The 18125-nt window shown below is 43.4% G+C and overlaps 1 protein-coding gene across 1 annotated transcript; it reads right to left on the bottom strand.

Annotated features, from left to right (window-relative positions):
• Nucleotides 1-689: 689 nt before the first annotated feature.
• Nucleotides 690-12723, bottom strand: LOC133424877 (ras-related protein Rap-2a-like). Its single transcript, XM_061715443.1, has 2 exons — nucleotides 11942-12723; nucleotides 690-1910 (listed from the first exon to the last, which is right to left on the bottom strand). Exons 1-2 carry the CDS (start codon nucleotides 12253-12255, stop codon nucleotides 1673-1675), a joined length of 552 nt encoding a protein of 183 aa, XP_061571427.1. The 5' UTR covers nucleotides 12256-12723; the 3' UTR covers nucleotides 690-1672.
• Between the last annotated feature and the right edge of the window lie 5402 nt (nucleotides 12724-18125).

The following is an 18125-nucleotide window of genomic DNA, read 5'->3' as shown; positions in this document are numbered from 1 at the left end:
TGCCTATATATATGTATGTATCCTCCTTGGCGGTCCATCGTAGTCGAAGATGACGTAGCTTCCTTCTGCTGTGGTGTGTTGGACAGCGGCTATCGGTGCTGGCGACGATGCCACTGTAAGATGACTATGAAGCCCAATTCTGGAGCCACATATCCTGCCACAGTCAGGACATGTGAGGCCTGGGTCAGGTATATATATATATATATATAGTAGAAACTCTAGTAATTAATAAATCATAATAAACGCTTTGAAAAAACATAAACGGCCTCTCCACTACTTATTTCATATTCCCACAGCCACCAACATTTACTTTTCATTGGTGTTGAAAGATTGATTGGAAAGTGTCCAAAATCCCGACCCAAAGTCTCTAATGGTCTCTAATGGCGTTCAGCATTTTCACAAGTGCTTCTTGGAATTTCAGGACCAGAATCAGCAGTAAGCGTTGGCACTAATGGCAGCGACAGAAGCATGGGATGCCCGGCCCGGGAACGCAGCAGCTGCAGGATTCAAGCATCATAAATCATCTCAACGCAGTGCAAGTGAGTGCCAGATTACCGCCTAATGGCAAAGCTGAAAGACTAATTCACAATAAGTGGAGCCCTTTGACCCCTGGAGGTTAGAATAATAAGAAGGAAAGAAAAAAAGAGCATACAATTATTCAACAATAAAAAACACATGACACACTTGTGCATAAAGTTTTATTATTTTGTTGAAAATACGTGTTTCTGACATCATACCACTAACATATTTGATGTGACTTTAGATGAACTACACACTGACACTGATGCTCACTTCATACAATGTAACAAGGCATTTATGTAGTCTGTAACGTGAAAAGACGTGTATCTATACATTTTAATGACTGACTGGTTGACTAATCAGTTATCTGATTGATACTTTCTCTTTGGGTGAGATTGATTGTACTCAATGTCAGTGTGACAGTACAACTTCGTGCACACACCATCCACAGTATGCCAGCATTCGGGATCTTCTTCATGAATCTCCCCAAAGGTGCGGTATTTCTTTTTATTTTGGACAATCATTCATCTTTTCATTCATTCATAGTTAGGCGGGCCTGCTGTGAAATGAGCTTCCAGTGCGACTCCCTCACAGTGGTGTTACGTATCTGCTCAGGTACTCGGTGATTTCGTCTTGCACTGTCCAAAAAATGTCTCAAAAGTGCCTAAAAAAAAGATACAAGCAGAAGAAAAGAGGCGAAATTACACTGCTAAGTACGATGCCAGCCGTGCTCGGACCTATGGCTGCTTGCATTTAGCACTGGGGTCCTTCGGGTTGATGGCTTTGGCACCGTGCTGCTTTCTTTTGGGAAACCCGGGAAATTCACACCTGATTTGGAATCAGCAGGATGGTGATGGGTGCTGGAGGTCAAGTGTTGCTATTTTTTTCAAGTGAAAGTCCACCCTGTGTCTGAGAGGTGATGAAATCCCCCTTAACCTGCTGTGTTGAACCCTGACACAGTGGGTGATTTCCCTCAATTTCCCAAAATACCTCCTGTCCGTAGAGCAGGCCTTCATTTTCCGATACAGAAAGCAGGTAGAAATCGTAATCAGAAGAGTGGGTTTTTCTCGTATCTCTTGCTTTTAACTAACATGAACACATTTTGCATTCTAACGTCTACTGTCCTCTCATCCACCTGGCCTCCGACGGGGAGCTACTGTATGCTGCAGGTGGGGCAGCAGGTCTCTCTGTGGTCCGGCAGGGGGCAGAAGTCCATCTGCCGGACGATCTCGGCGAAAAGCTCGTCCACCATGGTCTTGCTCTTGGCCGACGTCTCCATGAAGGGGCAGCCCCAGTCCTCGGCCAGCGCCTGGCCCTCGCTGGGCGACACTTCCCGCTCGTCCTCCAGGTCCACCTTGTTCCCCACCAGCACCACCGGCACCTGCTGATACCTGCGAAACCCACAGAGAGTCCCATCAGAACACTTCAGGACACATCATACAACGTGCGTTTGCATGCAAACTATTAGGGGTGGGCAAAAATATCGATATGGCAATATATCGCGATACTTTTCCAGCCGATTCAATATCGATGTTCAAAATTTGAATATCGATTTGTTTTTATTTTTTTTTATTTTAAATTTTTTTTTTTTTTTTTTTTATTTTTATCCCCGATCTTTTTCCCATTATATCACCCAGTGCTCCTACCTAAGTGACAGTCCTGGGCATTGCCACTCTCTACCAACCCTGGGAGGGCCCTGCACTGAGCTCAGGTTTTATTTCACGTTTTATTTCATTTTATAATTTATTTTTTATATAACACAATTGCCTGTCCTTAAAAAATGAAAAATAATGGACAGAGGTTTATTTATTTATGGATTTATATTTATACTGACTGATCACTGTGCCTGTCCTTGGTTTTAGTACCCATCTTTCTTGTGTTTATTATCATTTGCCACATAATTAAAGCAACCTCATACTAAATTTAATGTTAATTTTATATGATGTAAATAATATGAAAAACATATACAAATAAGTTGTAACTTTAGCTCGTATAGTTATAATAAAACATTGTTTTGACTCAGTTTGTCCCATGAATTGTTACTATAATCTGATGAACGTGCAACTCGGATTTTAAGATCCATCACTATCATCTGATGTACATATATACAACTTGGATTTTAAGATGTGTAATGCATTTTTAAATTTTTCGGTGAACTATGTAGAATATAATAATCGGGATATCGCATAATCGGCATATCGCAATGTGTATCGTATCGTGGCTCAAGTATCGTGATGCGTATCGTATCGTGAGGTCCTTCCCAATACCCACCCCTACAAACTATGGGTTAAACGTCTTCTGGTTCCTGTTTAAACTCGTTAGCTCTCCACTTTGCAGCGTCTCCACCACACGCTGAGCATCTCTTAAGAGATCAAAAGCTTTTTTCTCCCGAGCGTGTGTGGTTGACAATCTCAGTCCTCTTCCCCCCTGAGCCATCAATGCAAGGAAACCAGGCTGGGGAGAGTAATGGAATAAGTTATTGAATAATTGAATAAAGCTAATGTGCTTCTCTCACATGGCGAGACATGAACGTTGGCCTTTGAAGCAGCTGTTCTTATTTATGCGACGTACATTAACAAAACATTTTACAGGGATAGGAGACACAAGATACCAGAATAAACAGTGAAACATTACAATTCCAGTATATAAAAAATGTTGAGTGCAGTTATGAGTCTTCTTGTTGGCCAAAACTTAGATCCATGCTCAGATATTCATGCTGCTATCTACATCTACATTCTCCCTAATAACCCTGAGCATCATCGTAGGAGTAATTATAGGATTAATATGGTCTAATAAATAAAGTGATGTAATTTATTTGTGTGTAAGATGAAGAAAGAAAGCTATTGAGCCGTCGTATTCATGCCGCCCCATATTATCATACTCCCACCTCTGTGCGCCTAGGAACAGTGTCTGTGGGGTTACTTCAGGAGGACTACTGGTGTCTTTATGACTCGATGACGACTTTACAGCTTGTATTTTTGATCCAGCATTAATTGTGAACATTTATGATGATGTATTTTGACAGGGGTGAGGATGTTAATGTGTTAAATTGCAGGTAGTGTGACTAACCAACGTGCTCCTGGAGGGGAAAAACAAAAACCAAAACAATCACATTTACTTATCACATGACCCTGCAGAGTTACGGCACCTTTGAGCTCATATGCACCGTTTCTGGCTCATTTCCACTCCCTCTCTCTGACTTCATAGCCACATATTTCATCAGGAGACAAAAATCAGAGGGAGACGCTGCTTTTGCACCGTGTTTCTGGCGCCCCCAAGTGGTCGCAACACGCAACGACCGGCAATAAAGCAAAATGACAAGTAATTGTATTGCATTTATTTGAGATTTCGAGGTGGTTACACTTTGAAACAAGAGCAGTTTCAGGTATAATTATGACCTATTTGAGTGTGTGTATATTGGACTACACTGGACCCTGATCTGACTTTATTCAGACTTGAGATATTTCATCTCAGTTAGACACCCTTCATGTTTTATCTATGCAGAGCGTCAATTAAGGCGGGTATATATCCTCGCAACAGGTCACGGCACAGATGAGCTAACGGGCTCCACCATCAGTCATTCCTAAGTGCTTTCAAGCCCCACTTATTGATCTGCTGGTGCTATGGAGAAATTAGCCTCTTATCTACAAATTGGTGGCCTGCAGCCACACTGCCCAGCTGGGAGAGGAGCTGAGGCGTGGAAAAGAGCTGGCTAACATCTCACTGAGGCCAGAGACATGGAAGAGAGGAGTTTGGAGGACGCTTGTGAGGCTGCTGAAGTGTTGAGTAACACAGCCGTGCTCCTCAAACGTCAAGAGTGCTGATCAGATGACCCCTGAATCTCCCTCGACCTCATGCTAGACGTCACGAAAGGAAAAAAAACAACTCAGAATTAGTCAGAATGCATGCTGCAAAACCATCAAGCAGAGAAAAACGCAGTCCTGAAATGCCAGAGACTTCCCCTGCAGCTTGACATTTCTCCCCCACAGCCGTGGCTCTGCAGCAACACACACTCAGAAGCAGCAGCTGACCTCAGCAGGACGGGCATCTCACGCAGCCCGCGTGTTTGGAGAGCTGGAGACTGGAGGGCGCGAAGCGTGAACAAGGCGAGCGTCACGCAGACAAACACAATCTGACAGCCTGGCAGGAGAAACTTTATATAGAACTACAAAGACGCGGCCAGCTGAGAGCCAGCTTCTCCGAGGTGGGGTTTCTCCGGATTACCCACCGCTTCTTCTTTCTACCACGATGAGGGTGAACATACACGAGGAAACCTGGTTCCAGGGGCATCGATAGGCCTCTAGTATCACTGAAGAGTACGTCGGTCTGAGCTTGAGAGACGAGAGGAAGTCAATTCCTCTGGATAAAGTGCTCAACACGTCTTCACGGTTCAACTTTGGTCTAAAATAAGGGTCAATAAGAGCCTGAGTTGGTAAACTTGTCCCCTAGTAGCTCCAAAGTAGCTCCTAAGTTCACATTTTAGTTACACAAAGATACTGAGAAAAATAGAAGTGCTTGTGCACAAACTGACCAATCAGAGGGCGTATGGTTTCAGCTTCTAACCAGGGGTTTAGTCCAGGCCGCTCGTTTGACACACGGGTGCAGAAGTTGAAAACATTGCACTTTGATGACGGGCTCCAAAATACCCTCGAGCTCCATTGACCCCCTTCTGTTGGGGCGGGGACGTCCGTGTGTCAGTCCAGGTTGGCTCTGGCTACCAGCTAGTGATGTTCCATATCACCCATTTCCTTTACGATCCGATATTGAGTAAAATTCAGGCTGGTATCGACGATATCAATCCGATACTTGGAGTATTTTAGATAGTTTAAGAATACAAGAGCCACTTATTTAGCTAATTATTTTAAAGTCAGAAGTATAATTATATAATATATATATTAATAATATATAATATATATATTATATAAGTATACTGAGGTAGCGGCCTCATTCACAATACAGCCGAGCTAATACCACAACAGAAAAACCAGTGTTTGAAAAAGGTGTTTCCATCACTAAAAAAAGATCCTTAATAAAATAATAAAACCATCAAAATAAATAAAAACAAATAAAAATAAGAAATACTATAAAAATGAAAAAAAGTAGTTCCTACCAGCAGCATGTCATTTACACGAAATCTGAATCGTTTAATTACTTTCCACTGTATTCCTGTTAATGTTATACATTACCACAGATGACTGAAGTATCAAAAGTATCAATATTTTAGTTTGAGAATCGATTTTAGAGCGTACAGGACTGTCTCAGAAAATTTGAATATTGTGATTTTCTGTAATGCAATTACAAAAACAAAAATGTCATACATTCTGGATTCATTACAAATCAACTGAAATATTGCAAGCCTTTTATTATTTTAATATTGCTGATCATGTCTTACAGCTTAAGAAAACTCAAATATCCTATCTCAAAAAATTGGAATATTCTGGGAATCTTAATCTTAAACTGTAAACCATAATCAGCAATATTAATATAATAAAAGGCTTGCAATATTTCAGTTGATTTGTAATGAATCCAGAATGTATGACATTTTTGTTTTTTTAATTGCATTACAGAAAATAAAGAACTTTATCACAATATTCTAATTTTCTGAGACAGTCCTGTAGAGATCTGGTATCGGAGGTATCAATATTTCATTATTGATCCGCACATCACTACTACTGCTCCTTCAGCAGCACGAAGCAGCTGCAGAGCTTTTGGCAGAGGTTTCCAGCAGAATATAACATTTCACATGTTGACCCGATGGTGAAATCATTGATCCTCTCTGCTTTTAGCTGCGCTGGGTTCACACACTGCTGATTGATAGTTATGGACGAGGACGAGCCAACTTCTAGTCGAGGACCTGCAACAGATCTTAGTTCCACCTGATATAAAAGTATAATAGTTATAACTTGATCTTTGTTTAATGGAACGTAGTTTCAAGACATTTTCATGCAATAAATTAGTCTTTAAGAAAGTTATACAGTTATAAAGATAGAGCCTATAGAGCTCCGGACCACATTGTTTACAGCGTCATTTTAGCAGGAACGAGAACCGCTCCTGCAAGTCAAGACTCAGGATCAGAAGCATCTCAGCTATTTGATTAAGAAAGGCGCTATTTGTTATAAAAAAAACGTATTCTCAGTTGTTTTCAATGTTTATGGGGTTTATTTTTATAGCCAATTAAATTGTAGACATTTTTAAACATGTGTTAGCTGAGCCGTGACGTCATCAAGGGCCGTTCTCCCGGCTTGTACTTCCCAAGTACATCCCACTGGGAAGAAAAGTGCTCTGACTGCTTCCTCTGCCTCTGTTTCGGTCCACAGTTGAACGCGCAGGATCTTCATGTTTATTTTATCTTGGACTTTCCGCCAGTGTTGTCTTAACGGCCTAAACCGGCAAAAAAAAGTGAGCTCATCTCTTGGCGGAAAAAGCGGTCAGAAGATGACCAGTGATGCTAATTTACTCCCGGTACAGTGGAAGAGCTGAAAGCTTTCTATCACGGGGGATTAACAGAACAGTTGGACCGAGTCGGTTGGCCGAGACTGCAAGCTGTATAAATATGAGGCTGTTTTTTGTTTTAGAAATGCGGCGGGAGAGCAGCCACTTGGATTTACTGAGCTGACGACAGCAGGTGGAAGACAGGATAAGAAATTACATTTTTTTTTAAGGATTTCTGCATCAAAACTCTCTCAGAGTGATGCACAGCAGCTGAATCCTCTCAAGTCCTCCTATGCACTGTAGTTTACACAAATGCACCTCTGGGATGCAAACCCCCGACTCTGCAGAAGAGAAAAAGATGGCCTCTGCATTTTCCGTTCGTGCAGCTCTTTTACGAGGCTCCCTGCCGAGCTAAACGGCTCCAGCGACTTCACTTAGCCGCTTTCACGAGCCCCACATCGCCGGAAAACACGCATGCAAATTCCACACCAACAAGCCCGGCCCCCCGCAGCCCCCCCCACCCCTGCAGCCGCCTCTGCAGCCCCTGCATCTGGAGCTGGTTAGCCGCTGGAGCGGCTGCAGGGGTGGCAGCCCACAGAAAGAGCAGCACCTATGGTGCCGGGTCCAGAAAAGTTCCTCCTGCTACACGACCAAGCTTGCGGTTCCTGCTGCACCCATAATGCCCTGCAGCACGATGGAGGGATCGAGGGAAGAAAACAATAAACTCAGAACCTTCCTGGGAAAGGAAGGAGGCCTGCACAGCAGATGGAGAAGGGATTTAGAGGGGTTTTTTATTCCTTTTTAAACGATGCAAGCTTCATTCATGTTTGCTGGTGTAGACAAACTCCCAGATTATCTTAGTTTTTTTACAACCACAGCAAAAAAAAAAACAAAAAAAAGTGAGTGTGGGTGTTCACAAGCATTCTTAGGTCAATAACTTCAAGGTTTTCCTCAAAGCTTTCTCCAGTTTTACATTTTAGGTCTTTTATCTGTTTTATCTGTTGAACCAGGGGCCGTCCTACGATTTTAGTGACCCTGAACGCAACTTAGTTTGTGGCTTCAAAAACACGACAGATCTTACCATATCTTCTGCACTATCAGGGAATTAAAATCCTTACTTTTTCTCAAAAATCAGCAGTGCGCCCTATAAACCGGGCGCCTTATGTATGAATTTTGTTGTGCTTACTGACCTCAAACCAGTTCAGCTGACACATTAAAGTCGGTCCTTGGTTGGATACGGGTCGCAGGGTCAGACAACAGTAGATAACTAATTATGCAGTGCCTGTAAGCAACTTTCATCCAACATCTAGTCAACGTTACCTTACTATAATTAGAAGTCAAGCCAACGTTAGGTTTTTAGCATAAACCCAATTTATTTTATAATAATCCAGTTACAATCAAATGTTGGAATACAACATTGTTCTAACCTCACACTAACTTCGGGTGATGAACCAATCAGAGAACAGGACGCTTACCTCCTCCACTTTTATTGGTTGATCTGTGGAAGACGGATGATTTAAAATGTGACTTTATTTTTCAGTTTTAGTTAAAACTGAACGATATTCTGAGTTATTATGAATAAGTTGAATAAAGTTCAACTTATCGGACTATTTTGTTCTGTTTATATATGTTTTATCATGCCGTTTATAACTCTGTGCTTCTTTTGTATGTAAACAGGCCCGTTCATTGATATTGCGCCTTATAATGCGGTGCGTTTAATGGTCCGCAAAATACAGTAGTTTATTTGGAGATAACAAAACGTGACTTAAATAAACATCCATAAGGGGAGTTGGATGGAGCATTTATGTCAGGAACCCCCCCCGGTGGTCAGCTGATTCACCAGGTCTTCCTGTCGGCTACAGGTTTGCAGCTCGGTGAAAACACTTGAGCAGCCATAGCGCCGGCGGCTTGAGCAAGTCCAGCCTTGGGGTCAAGAAGTTGCCTGACACCTAAGGGCCCCCCTGGTCCTGCCCCCCCTGGTCCTGCCCCCCCTGGTCCTGCCCCCACTGGTCCTGCCCCCACTGGTCCTGCCCCCACTGGTCCTGCCCCCCCATCCTCTCTGATCCCAGCCAGCGGAGCGTGGCGCTCACCTCCCACTATTAGACACAGCATCAGTGCAGCGTGAAAACAGCCGGACCCCTTTGAACGTCTCCAACTGGACCGTCGCAACAGTGGAGGGGGGAAGATGGGGAGATTGCGGGGAAAAGGCTACACCCAGATGTTTTCACAGATAACAACCTATACTAAAGGGCGGTGGGGGGTATTAGATGGGATGCTGAGATGCCGCTCCTGCTTCCTTGCATAAGCATTCCCGTTTATGTGGCTGCTGCCTAATGGAGGCCTGATGCCGTCTTGGCTTGCGACCCAACGCAATCCCATTAAGCCCCAGTGAGTGGGCTCATGCTGCATCTCTGCTGCTGCTGCTGCTGCTGCATCTCTGCTGCTGCTGCTGCTGCTGCTGCTGCTGCTGCTGCATCTCTGCTGCTGCTGCTGCTGCTGCTGCATCTCTGCTGCTGCTGCTGCTGCTGCTGCATCTCTGCTGCTGCTGCTGCTGCTGCTGCATCTCTGCTGCTGCTGCTGCTGCTGCTGCATCTCTGCTGCTGCTGCTGCTGCTGCATCTCTGCTGCTGCTGCTGCTGCTGCTGCATCTCTGCTGCTGCTGCTGCTGCTGCTGCTGCTGCTGCAGCTGCTGCTGCTGCTGCTGCTGCATCTCTGCTGCTGCTGCTGCTGCTGCTGATGATGCTGCTGCTGCTGCTGCTGCTGCATCTCTGCTGCTGCTGCTGCTGCTGCTGATGATGCTGCTGCTGATGCTGATGCTGGCTCAGCAACAAGTCTGGGAGGAGGCAAGGCCGCAGCTAATAGTGTTCCCTTCATCTGCAGCGCTACATATCAGGCAGAAATTGTGTTATTTAAAAAGAAAAAGGTGTTTGGGAGCCGACTGGAGCCGCAGCTCCTCGTTTTGATCCATCATTATATTATTCATTTCAGAGGAGATCCCTCATGCATCCGCCCCCGCTGCACGGCGTCAGCTGCGATGCTCACTCGGGTCACCGGGTTCACGCAAAACGAGCAGCCGAGGAGCTGAAACCGCACCAGGAACCACCCAGACCAGAACAAATAAGACGAGGAGGGAACAGGAGAGGGACGAGGAGATGAAATCTTCAGAATTAGAGGTGTATCATCACAAGACCTGAGTAATGAGGTGAACATCCTCCTTTCTTTAGTGGATGAGTCACATTAGAGGAGCCCAGCCCCGGGCTGTAAGTGGGACAACCCCTCTCTCACAGGCGGCGGAGGAATTCATTAATAAGCGCTTGAGAAAATGACACCAGCGAGGCAGAAATACCAGCATGCCCCTTTATCTGAGAGAAAAATAAAGAAAAATCCTGATTTATCTCCAAGAGATGAGCTCACCGGGCTGATCAAAACCATCCTGAAGTAAAGAGAGCCGGCGAGAGGAGCTGATATACGACGATCCGCCTCAGCCGCGCTCCTTATGAGGAACATGTGAGCCGCTTCTCACGGAGATGGAGAGACTAGCACGACTACAGAGGAAGTGGAGGCTGGCAGCATGGGATGAATCCCAGAGATGAAGAAAAAAGGAGAGGATTTGGCTATTTTTAGAGGCCCTTGAGCAGATCCAGGGGACACTCCAGAGAGTTTGGGAATTTAAGTCTCGTTCTGACAATAAATTCAGGCCCTTTGGTCCGTCCTGCCAATATAACCAGTGAGGGGGACGCTTTAAGACACAAAAAAAACATTTGCTTTGCACGTGAGCACATATTTGGTGTCTGCAGGGACCGTTAAGATGGAAATGCTAGTAATCTTTTAAATCTGTTCAGATTTAAGGGGGACTTGACATCACAGACCCAGATCAGAGCACAGCTATGCAGCTTCTTCATGCTTATCTCCAGGAAACTGGGAAAAAAAACTCCCCTAGTGGAGTTTTTACCTGCCATTGTTTATGTTTATGTAATAATTGCTCTGGGGTCATGTTCTGGATCTCTGTAAAGTGCCTAGAGACAACTTCTGTTGTAATAAACGCCATATAAATAACATTTGTTTAGATTTGAAGGGGATTGTGACGTCACAGACCCAGACCAGATCACAGCTATCAAGCCTCTTCATGTTTATCTCCAGGTAACTTCAAACAAAGCTTTTAAATCTGTTCAGAATTAAAGGGGCCTGTGATGTCACAGACCCAGACCAGAGCACAGCTATCCAGCTCATTCATGCTTATCAGAATCAGAATCAGAATCAGAATCAGGGTTATTGGCCAAGTCAGGTCAAACAGGAAACTTCAAGCAAGGCTTTTAAATCTGTTCAGATTTAAAGGGGGTTCTGACATCACAGGCCCAGATCAGCTTCTTTTTAAATCTGTTCAGATTTAAATTTGTTCAAATTTAAAGGGGTTGTGACGTCACAGACCCAGATCAGAGCACAGCTATCCAGCTTCTTCATGCTTATCTCTAGGGAAACTTCAAAAAAGGCTTTTAAATCTGTTCAGATTTAAATGGTGTTCTGACAAAAAAAAAGAAATAATAATAATAATAATAATAACAATAATAGTAATCATAACTGGACTATAATTTATGTATATGCCTGCACTTTATTTTTGCTTATTCCTCACTACGGTGTTTGTGTCTGTGTTTTATTTATTTACATGTGAAAAGAATACTGAGTAGGCACACTGTTACCAACGTGACAATTTCCTATGTGTTACACAAATGGCAAATAAACGTAATCTGAATCTGAAACATCACAGGCCCAGACCAGAGCACAGCTACCCAGCTTCTTTTTAAATCTGTTCAGATTTAAATTTGTTCAAATTTAAAGGGTTTGTGACGTCACAGACCCAGACCAGAGCACAGCTATCCAGCTTCTTCATCCTTATCTCCAGGAAACTTGAAACAAGGCTTTAATGCATGCTTGAGGTGTGGTGCTTTATACCCAAAAACATGAATAAACATGCTGATAGGTCCTGGTCTCACCTCTTCACCCTGATGATCTGGTCTCTCATGGGCTTGATGTCCTGAAAACTTTGCTGGTTGACCAGGCTGTAGACCAGGATGAAGCCCTGGCCGTTGCGGATGTACAGGTCCCGCATGGAGGCGAACTGCTCGGTGCCGGCCGTGTCCAGGATCTCCAGCACGGACGGGGACGAGTCCACCTCGATCTCCTTGCGGTAGAAGTCCTCGATGGTGGGGTCGTACTTCTCGATGAAGGTGCCGGTGACGAACTGCACGGTGAGGGCGGACTTGCCCACCCCGCCGCTGCCCAGCACCACCACCTTATACTCCCTCATGGCCCCGCGGAGCCGCGATCACGCACAGCAGCAGAGAGAGAGCGCAGAGAGAGCGGCCGCTCCCGCAGCTCCCGCAGCATCCCCGCGCACACGCGCACCGCCGCCTCCAGCAACAAAGATGCTCGCGGGCACGCGCGTCAGGACGGATGCTGGAGCATTTATCCCCGAGATGATGATGCTTCAATCTGCAGCCTTCACTGTCTGGGAGATCCCCACTAACCTCCGAGGGCCGCCGGTCCGCGGGCATCCATAATGCAACAAGGCGGCGGCGGGGTAGAAACACGAGCGGCTATTATTAGAAACATCTTTCTACATTTTCTGCTGTTTCGTTTAAAGGCAAAGAGACGGTTTTATTTCGGGCTGATTCGAGGACTCGGCGGTGCTGCTGCTGCTTGGGAATCCACGCCTCTGCTCTGGAGTCGGCGCATCCTTTTTAATGGCCCGGTTTCCTGGAAGATATGGGGGGTGATGAGTGGCCCTGGTGAAGGGAGGGACCAGAGGAGCAGAGGAGGGGCTGGAAAATCACTGAACATGGGAATGTGCAGCGTTAAAGCGACGCAGAGCCTACGCCGTAGGGTTACGGCGTCGCCTACGGCGTAGGGTACGCGGCGACGCACACCGTATGGTGTGGGTGTGCGTCGCCGCATACCCTACGCCGTAGGCTCTGCGTTGGTGTAACGCGGAACCATAAATCAGCCCTAACAAGGCGCTGATGTCAGGAGGGAAGACCAGAGCCAGATGTGGGAGAGACTATGGATTCAACAATGTTATGTCCTGACATCTTTTTAGTATTAGCTGTACTAAATTGTTTTGTTTTTTTGTCTTAAAGAGGAACTAATGCCGCGTTCCATTTGTCCTCGCAAGTGGGGATTTCCTAGTTCCCAGTCGGATTTTTCAACTGGAACGCCCCTCGAAGTGGGATTTCCCACTGGGAAAGTGGGAGAGTCTTCACCACCCCCGAGTTCACATTCCAAGATGGCTGCCCCGGTTGTAAACAGTAGAAGAGAGCTCTGTAAAAATTCGTAGCACTTCATTCTAGTTTTGGTCACACTAAATCAGTCGTATACAAGTATTGTTCGGCATATATATGCTGCTATAGTGTAATTTACATTTTTTCATGTGGTATATGCGAACTACAAACTTGTTTACCTACTTTGTAACTGGAACGCCGATAACTCGGCTGTGACGTCATTCCCAGTTCCGAGTTCCGAGTTCCGAGGTAAATGGAACGCAGCATATGGATTCAACAATGTTATGTCCTGACATCTTTTTAGTATTAGCTATACTAAATTGTTTTTTTTTTTTTTTTTTTGTCTTAAAGAGGAATTAACCTCTCAGCCTCCAATAAACACATGTGAACAGACATATGCACTTTAAAAACCTCATTTGTACATTTCTGTTTATACATTTTATCTGTACTAAGTCATCCTAAGTCACTTTTTGTACAGACTCATATCCGGCACTTTAAAACCTCATATTGTACATTTCTGTTTATATACATTTTATTTTATCTCTTATATATTTGTTTTTATATTTGTATTGTATTGCACCAATCACCACAACTAATTCCTTGTGTGTGTTAACAAACTTGGCAATGAACCCTTTTCTGATTCTGATTCTGATTCTGATATAGGCAAGGCAAGTTTATTTGTAGAGCACAATTCAACACAAGGTAATTCAAAGTGCTTTACATCAACATTAAAAGCGGCAAGGACACAATTAAAACATAAATAACAAATAAAATGATAAGAAAAAAGGTAAAATAATAGAAAGCACAAGTTGTTAAAAAGTAAGGGCAGTAGAGTACAGCAGGTACATCTTATTCTTAAAATGGCAAGAATTACGTTTCTATACGGTCAAAAGGTACAAAGACCGGGTCAAATACAGTATTACAAAGTAATCTGCCGATTCGTGCGGTGAATCAAACCAATTTGACTATTCTATGCTACAATGCCTGCATTCAGGGTTTATCCATAACTTTGCATGGTTTTCAAAAAGTATTTAATTTAAGAGTACGCTTAAATAACAAATAAAATGAAATAAAATGATGAGAAAAGAGGTAAAATAATAAAAAGCACAAGTTGTTAAAAAATAAGGGCAGTAGAGTACAGCAGGTAAGTATTTAATTTAGGAGTATGCTTCAGTAATGTTTTTAGGCTTGATTTAAAGGAGCTGACAGTTTGACCATTTATACAACATGCTCTAGGGAGATTGTGGACATCCAAAATCCCAGTCCCCGGCTTTTGTTACACTAGTAAATACTTTATTATTTGCCTACTTTTTGATGCTTTGTTGGCCACTTAATTACCCATAATTCATTATCACTGCTGGTGGGGAAACTCAGTTGCACGATTTAAATGTTGGCTTTGTTTCTGCTAATTATGAATAAGTAAAATCTTGAAAAAACAAAAATAAATACGATAAAATTAAACAGAATAAATTGGGTTTAAGGAAGCACAGACACTTGGGAACATTTACATTTGTATTCCATGACTTTTAAAACTAAGGAATTAGGATGTCCAATTAGCCATACAAATGATTCATAACATTTCTGTTTATGATCGTAAACAGTCCTAATATGCTCCTACTTCTTATTCACATAATCCTCACATAAATTTAAAATATAAAATCCATTTAGTGGAAATAAACCAATCAAACATGTTTTCAGGGTCACAAAAGGTTAATTAAAGCCTGTCAACCATCATTCAGCCTTGTTGCTCTAATAAATAATAGAGAAAAGGGTGCATAAAAGTAACATTTCTGTTAATTAAATCATTATTTATTAATAATTACAGATTGAGCAATTATCTAAAATCATAATTATATTATTGATTATGTTTGAAAATATGCATTTTCTTGTGTTCAGCAGAAAAGCTTCATTTGAAGTATTTTCCCGATTGAAGGAAGGGTAGATGATATTTGGATGATGTCATGTCTGTTGATATCTGAAATATAATATCATCAGAAAGATTCACCGAATGTGACTAAACGTGTTCCGGTGAATTGCATTGCATTATGGGAGCAGTACGTTAGGTAGAGTCATCAGTTGCATGCTGGAAGTGTTTCTGGAAAGCATACAGGGTAGATTTTATGGGCTGTTTATGAGAGTTTGGTGCAGGCGTTCACACGCAGCTCTGCAACGCGCAATACTTCCTGCTACCTGCAGAGGCGCCAGTTTAAATGACTTATGGGTCGCACCAATGAGGTTTTAAACATCATTATCCACCTCATTTGAAGAAATATTTGATCATTTCTAGCAAACATCTACGGCGATCGCAGCAAAAACAACCAACGTAACTCATCTTCTACGGCCAAGGCCCGTCTCTTCACGACACATCACACACCAACAATGATGCGACCACATTGGTCGGACCACATTGGTCGGACCACACGGGGGAAAGAAAGTTCATGAGTCAGCCCCTGGAGAGACACAAGTGCACCTCTAGTGGGATGAAGTGGCGGCTCATCTTCACTCTGGGGCTTTTTTTGTCAACGCAGCAGATTTCCACGCCGCTTTGTGGTTAGAAGCGGCATCGCCACATAGAGCCACTTCAAGACTACAAACATGTGAGGCTGCATGGAGTAGAAGACCTGATGGAAAAGCTGATAACCGTATTAGGTGTAACCCGTCAGCTCACTCCAAACATGAACTCAAACTTAGCAGGACACAGTTTGCACTCTTGCTTGTTTGCTCTCTTTAAATGAGCCGTGGTTCTGGACGATATATAGAGTTTACTTAAAGCTCATAAACATGTTATTATCATCCCTGCTTAACGTTCATCACAGGCTCTGAGAAGCCACATCAGAAGAACCCAGGGTCCTTTAAGAGTATGGATTTGCTCATGTTCATTACCTTAACCCAGGAGATACAGTTGCATGGGACCGAGGAGCCGTTTATATCCACCAGCCAGAAACACGGAGGTATTTCTGGAGTCTGTATATATGTGGCACATAATGAAATAATTAGGATCGCTGAGATTGGTGATTAAAGAAGGACTCAAGCAGCAGAAGGGAGGCATGAAAACAACCAAACAAAACTAAGTCTAAAGGCACATCTGGAAAAAACAACTCTGGATGAGTAGTAAAACGGGATTTAAGGAGATCTAGATTAAAAACAGGTAACTAAGAAACCCCAAAACCCAAAACAGATCTAACATTTCAAAAACTAAACCACTAAAATAGAAAGAAACAAGGTCCAGCAGCAGAACTCAGAGCATTAACACCCTAAACCAAATACAGATATTTAAGGTGGCAGGGCGTGTTTCCTCAGCGGGCACCGGAGGAGCTAGATTTGTTTTATTCATGTTTTGTTTCAAATATCGACAGATGTGACGTCTTTAAGTCAATGCACTCATGTCAAAACAGAAAATATGAATTATTCGTGGAAGAAAAAGGACTCTAAAACCGTCCAATGGAACAGCATTTTGACAGATGTGCTTTTCGGAGGCGTGGCTTCACAGGCACATCTGGAGGAAGGGGCTGTACTTGGGAATCGTTTTCACATTCTCGCCGACTATTTGGATTTTCGCAACATCTCTCCCCCAAGAAAGGAAAAAAACAACAGAGAGTGAAAGCAGTTGGTTTACAAATGCTCTTAATCCCACTGGGGACTCTAACAGTTTTACCCTTTGGCAGGTATTTTCCATTACTGCTAAGATGTTTTCCTCCGATGTCCCACTTCCAGCTGCTCGAGTGTTCACTTGGACCGGATTCAGCAGCAACTCTGGCAGGAAAGTTTCCTGCGTTTTCTCCTAAACGACTACAACTGCTGCCATTTGTGGCCTCTCACTTCATAAAAGACAAACTGTGAGCACATTCATACTGCACGGCACGCGCACCCCTGCATCATGAACTCAATTAGAGATATTCAAATTAGCTGCATGAGTCAAAATGTTAATTATGTTGTGTGTATATATATTTTAATTTGAAGTTTTTTTTCAAGTTTCTGGCAAGATCCTTTTTAGCAGAGCAAGGCGGTTCTAACAGAGCATTCCTGAACATACAATTTGTCATTATATGGGCCAAAACATTTATATTTGTGCACCAAAACATTATTATGTAAGAAAAAGCTAAAATGACCAGGGACATTATTATTAGCCCCCTTTAAGAAATTACCATTTATTAAGTCATCACACAAGCCACTTTTATGCAGTGATGTGCTTAACCTTCACATGTGATGTGCATAAAGGTAATCAGGTCAAACAGGTGATTGCACTCAATTCAGTTAAGTTAATTAACTCAAGCCAAAACATGGTATAAAAGCCTCATTATGGAGCTGGCAGTTGAGGAAGCAACATGCCAAAAACAAAGGAGATCAGTGTGGACCTCAGAATAAGAATTATAGATGCCCACAAAGCAGGGGAGGGATATACGAAGATATCCAACCGTTTCCAGGTGTCAAGGACTGGAGTGAGAGGCATCATTCAACGCTCCAAAGACGGCAACACAGTGCAGAACAAGCCTGGCAGAGGTAGAAAGAGAAAGATTTCAGAGAGACTGGAGAGGAAACTGGTGAGAGACGTGTCTAGAGACCCCAGATTAACTTCCAAGGCGCTGGAAAATGACCTGGCCACATCAGGAATCATTGTCTCGAAGAAGACCACAACTAGAGCTCTGCACAGGAATGACCTACGAGGGTGCAGACCAAGAAAAACCCCACTTTTGAGGAAGAGGCACCTTCAAGCCAGACTTCAGTATGCTCGAGACAACCTGGAGAAAGATTATTTATACTGGAAGCGTGTCTTATGGTCTGACGAGACTAAACTAGAGCTCTTTGGTCACAGGGACACTGCTTACGTTTGGAGAAATAAAGGACAGGCATTCAACCCAAAGAACACCATCCCCACAGTGAAGCATGGTGGTGGGAGTAT

The sequence above is a fragment of the Cololabis saira genome, chromosome 24 (genome assembly GCF_033807715.1).
Source record: "Cololabis saira isolate AMF1-May2022 chromosome 24, fColSai1.1, whole genome shotgun sequence".
In the NCBI taxonomy this organism is placed as follows: Eukaryota; Metazoa; Chordata; class Actinopteri; order Beloniformes; family Belonidae; genus Cololabis; species Cololabis saira.
This window is presented reverse-complemented; position numbering and strand designations above follow the sequence as displayed.

What these genes read in the sequence shown, in the direction of transcription:
- LOC133424877 (XM_061715443.1), bottom strand. Translation starts at nt 12,255, where the DNA reads ATGAGGGAGTATAAGGTGGTGGTGCTGGGCAGCGGCGGGGTGGGCAAG. An exon ending in CAGATCATCAGGGTGAAGAG is followed by an intron (nt 1,911 to 11,941) that starts GTGAGACCAGGA and finishes TGGGTTTCGCAG; the next exon opens with GTATCAGCAGGTGCCGGTGG.